The sequence below is a fragment of the Hipposideros armiger genome, unplaced genomic scaffold (genome assembly GCF_001890085.2).
Source record: "Hipposideros armiger isolate ML-2016 unplaced genomic scaffold, ASM189008v1 scaffold_39, whole genome shotgun sequence".
NCBI classification, from domain to species: domain Eukaryota; kingdom Metazoa; phylum Chordata; class Mammalia; order Chiroptera; family Hipposideridae; genus Hipposideros; species Hipposideros armiger.
In genome coordinates, this window is record NW_017731389.1 from 4,354,589 (window position 1) to 4,358,489 (window position 3,901).

The window sequence follows — 3,901 nt, forward strand, 5'->3', positions numbered from 1 at the left end:
TTCCCGGGTGAGGCAGTCACTTGCCAGCCATTGGACGGCAGCTCACGAAAGCTCACACCCACTGCCACCCACTGCCGGCCAGCCCCACTGCAGCCTACACTGTTGCTGGTGACTCAACGGCAGCCCAGCTCCAGACCGAGCTGTTGTTCACCATCTTAACTGTAGAGGGCACAGCATCACTGGCCCTCATATGTGGGATCCGAACCGGTTGTCCTGCTGCTCAGAACTGATGTCCCAAGCCAACTCCTAAGCAACACACCACTTGGCCAGCCCTGTTACTTTGTTAATATCAGTTTCTTTGGGGGAAACATTAGTATATATAGAGCTTTTATTTTCTTTATTGACTATCCTGAAATTGCAAAGTCCTCACTGGTGATTTTTTCTTTGTCTTATGGCTGCTATGGGTGTGCACACACACACACACACACACACAGTGGTTTTCTCTCATTGTTTGTTGATACATCTTTTGTCACTTCCCCTTTCCTTGCCTCTGATTTTTGCCCCTTTGCTCTATTTTTTCCACTTGATTCTTGTTTCTTCTCATGTCTTCCAACTACCCATCTACACCTCAGTTGGACTCTTGGCAGGGCTTGACTTTGTTTTTTTAATTTGGATAAGAACACTTAACATGAAATCTACCCTTTAAACAAAATTTTAACTACACAATGCACAATGCTGTACAGCAGATCTCTGAAACTTATTCTTGTGTAATTGAAACTTATATCCCCAGCCCTTGGAAGCCACCGTTCTACTCTGTTTCTGCGCGTCTGACTTAGGTGCCTCATATAAGGGTATCATGCGGTATTTGTCCTTTTGTGACTGGCTTATATTTAGTTAGCATAGTGTCTTCAAGGTTCATTCATGTTCTCTTCAAAAAGAATTTTCTTTTTAAAGGCTGAATAATGTTTCACTGTATGTGAATACCACATTTTCTTTACCCACTCCTCTGTTGATGGACATTTAGGTTGTTTCAACATCTTAGCTATTGTGGATAATGTTGCAGTGAACATAGAGTGCAGATTTTTTTTCAATATCCTGATTTTAGTTCTTTGCACAGACACCCAGAAGTGGGAATGCTGGATCATATAGTTCCAGTTTTAATTTTTTTAGGCCCCTGCATACTATTTTCCATAGTTTTCCATACTGCACCAATTTACATTCCTGCCAACAGTGCACAGGGGTTCTGATTTCTCCGTATCCCTTGCCAACACTTTTTTTTTCTTTTTTTTTTTTTTAATAATAGCCATCCTAACCAGTGTAAGGTGATAAGATATCTCATTGTGGTTTGGTTTGCATTTCCCTGATGATTAGTGATGTTATGTCTTTTCATGTACCTATTGGTCATTTGTATGTCATCTTTGGAGAAATGTCTATTCATGTCCTTTGCCCGTTTTTTAATCAGATTATTTATTCATTTGCTGTTGAGTTGTAGGAGTTCCTTATATATTTTGGATCCTAACCCCATATCTGATATATGGTTTGTAAATATTTCTTCCCACTCCATAGGTTACCTTCTGTTGATTGTTTCCTTTGCTGTGCAAAAGCTTTCTAGGTTGATGTCATCTCACTTGTCTATTTTTGCTTTTGTGGCTCTGCTTTTTGTGTCATATTTGAGAAGTCATTGTCAAAACCCATGTCATGAAGCTTTTTCCTGTGTTTTTTTTTTTAGGGGTTTTACAATTTCCAATTCAAATCTAATCTATTTTGAGTTGTTTTTTGTGTTTAGCATAAGATGGGTCCAGTTTCATTCTTCTCCATCTGGATATCCAGTTTTTCCAACATCATTTGTTGGAGAGACTACCCTTGCCCCATTGTGTATTCCTGGCATCTTTGTTGAAGATCATTTGATCATGTATGTGTGGGCTTATGTCTGGGTTCCAGGGCTTGACGTTTACATCCCTTGTTATCCATCAGGCCATTCAGTGAGCCCACCACGCTTCACGTCTGTTTTCACTTTTGTGGGTGACTGAGCAGTTCTGTATTGTAAAGCCTCCTAGGTGACGGAAGACACTAATTTGAGTTCGAAAATAATACTTACACGGTGTTGTCATATTTCAGGTCTATCATATGCAAGTCACACAGTTGGCTTCACGCCACCCACTTCACTGACTAGAGCCGGAATGTCTTATTACAATTCCCCGGGTCTTCACGTGCAGCATATGGGAGCATCCCACGGTATCACAGTGAGTATCCATGGGGTGGGAAGCAGCACTTCACTCCTGAGAGTGCTAGCAACTGGTCCTCCTTGGGAGACCAGGATCAATGATGCCCTTAAACATTTACCTTTCTTCCTCCCGCCCTCCATCAGTTCACTTTAAAACTATAGACACTTCCCAATAGTTTGATACCGAATTGTGGTGTTGAAACGGAAATCCTTCCCTGGAAGCAACATACCAACTTCAGTTTCTGTGAAAAAAAAAAAAATACCCTTTGTGAAATGTAATTTGAACCCTGGCCAATGCCTCAGAACTCTGGCCAGCTCCGTGCCATCATGAATTAGTGTTGGTTGCCATAAGGTCTAAAATATTTATTGTCGGCACCTTCACGGTTCACTGAGCCTAAGTATTCTTCCTGAAATTAGCCTTGTTTCTGGTTTTGCTCAGAACCTTAAGTGCATCTGGTTCAAACTTCACTCAGGAGATTGTCTGTCTTTCAAGCTGGCTCTTTAAGTTGACTAATAGAGCAATTGGAAATATAGCTAATAAGGGTTTGAGAGGAAGAGAAAATTGAGGGCATTTCCAATCCGGGAGTCTTTAAAAGAAGCACCCTGTTCTACAAAAGCATGTAAGATATTTCTGAAGCTATTTTGCTGGTTTGATGGGCTTTATATAAAAGTAGAAACATTTCTGGGGGAGCTTTAGCTTTCAGGATACTGAAAACTTGTTTGAGTGATAGAAGGATCTTGGTTCATACAACAGGCAGAAATGATTTAAGAGGAGGACATGACAGCCATTTTTTAATTTTAGGACTGTTTCATCAAAGAGCCAAGTCCAGTTGCTTGATCAATGTAAGCTTCGTAGTCATTTTCCATAGCTTTCTAATAGGTGTAGGTGTAAACTCTCCCTTTTTGAAGGTTTCATTACTATTGGGTTGTCAGAAAAGTCATGAACGTGTTTTTTCTATGTTTTTCATTGCAAAAATGCATTATGACTTTTCTGACAATCCAGTAGTTCAGAAGCCAACAGGAATGGCCAAGGACATCGCTGGCTTCTTGTCTTCATTGGTCAGCTTTTCTCAGCCCCAGCTCCCAGTCAGGCTGTGTTAGACATGAGCTGTCTGTACCTCGACTGACCTTCTATTCCTGTGCTCTCTGCAGAGGCCTTCACCACGGAGAAGCAACAGTCCTGACAAATTCAAACGGCCCACGCCGCCTCCGTCTCCCAACACACAGACCCCGGTCCAGCCACCTCCCCCGCCGCCGCCCCCACCCATGCAGCCTGCGGTCCCCTCGGCAGCCACCTCGCAGCCCACCTCTTCGCCACATTCGGTGCATCCCTCCTCCCAGCCTTAATGCATGTGCTTAGTCTGAATCTCATGTTGGGACTCATACCGTGGAGCCGTCGACTCAACGCCAAAGGCTTCTTCCCCTGGCATATTTGGATCTGACTTATTTGCACTGAGGTTATCTAGGCTTCACTCTTAATTGTGTTGTAAATGTTTGTCGGAAACGCAGCCAGTGTTGTGGGTTACAACACTAAACAGAAAACAGACAACTTTTTTTTTCCATCAGTGTTTTACTTGAATCTACATGTACGTCCATTCCCTGGCTGGAACATTTGCTATTCAATATTTGGTAATTTAGCAGCAGTGTGCAGTTCTTTTTTCCTTTTTTTTTTTTTTTTGCTTGGCCCCAGAGCTTCATTTGTCCTGGCTTTTAGGTTTGTAAAATAAAAAGGGATGT

General features: G+C 42.1%; 1 protein-coding gene across 1 annotated transcript in view; it reads left to right on the forward strand.

Annotated features, from left to right (window-relative positions):
* The window catches only part of CCDC6 (coiled-coil domain containing 6), a 119,386-nt gene extending 115,494 nt beyond the window's left edge, over positions 1-3,892 (forward strand). Inside the window, exons 8-9 of the mRNA XM_019638414.1 lie at positions 2,059-2,183; positions 3,317-3,892. Of these exons, the coding sequence (XP_019493959.1) occupies positions 2,059-2,183; positions 3,317-3,511 (320 nt within the window). The 3' untranslated portion in view covers positions 3,512-3,892. The remainder of the gene's footprint in view (positions 1-2,058; positions 2,184-3,316) is intronic.
* Positions 3,893-3,901: the final 9 nt, after the last annotated feature.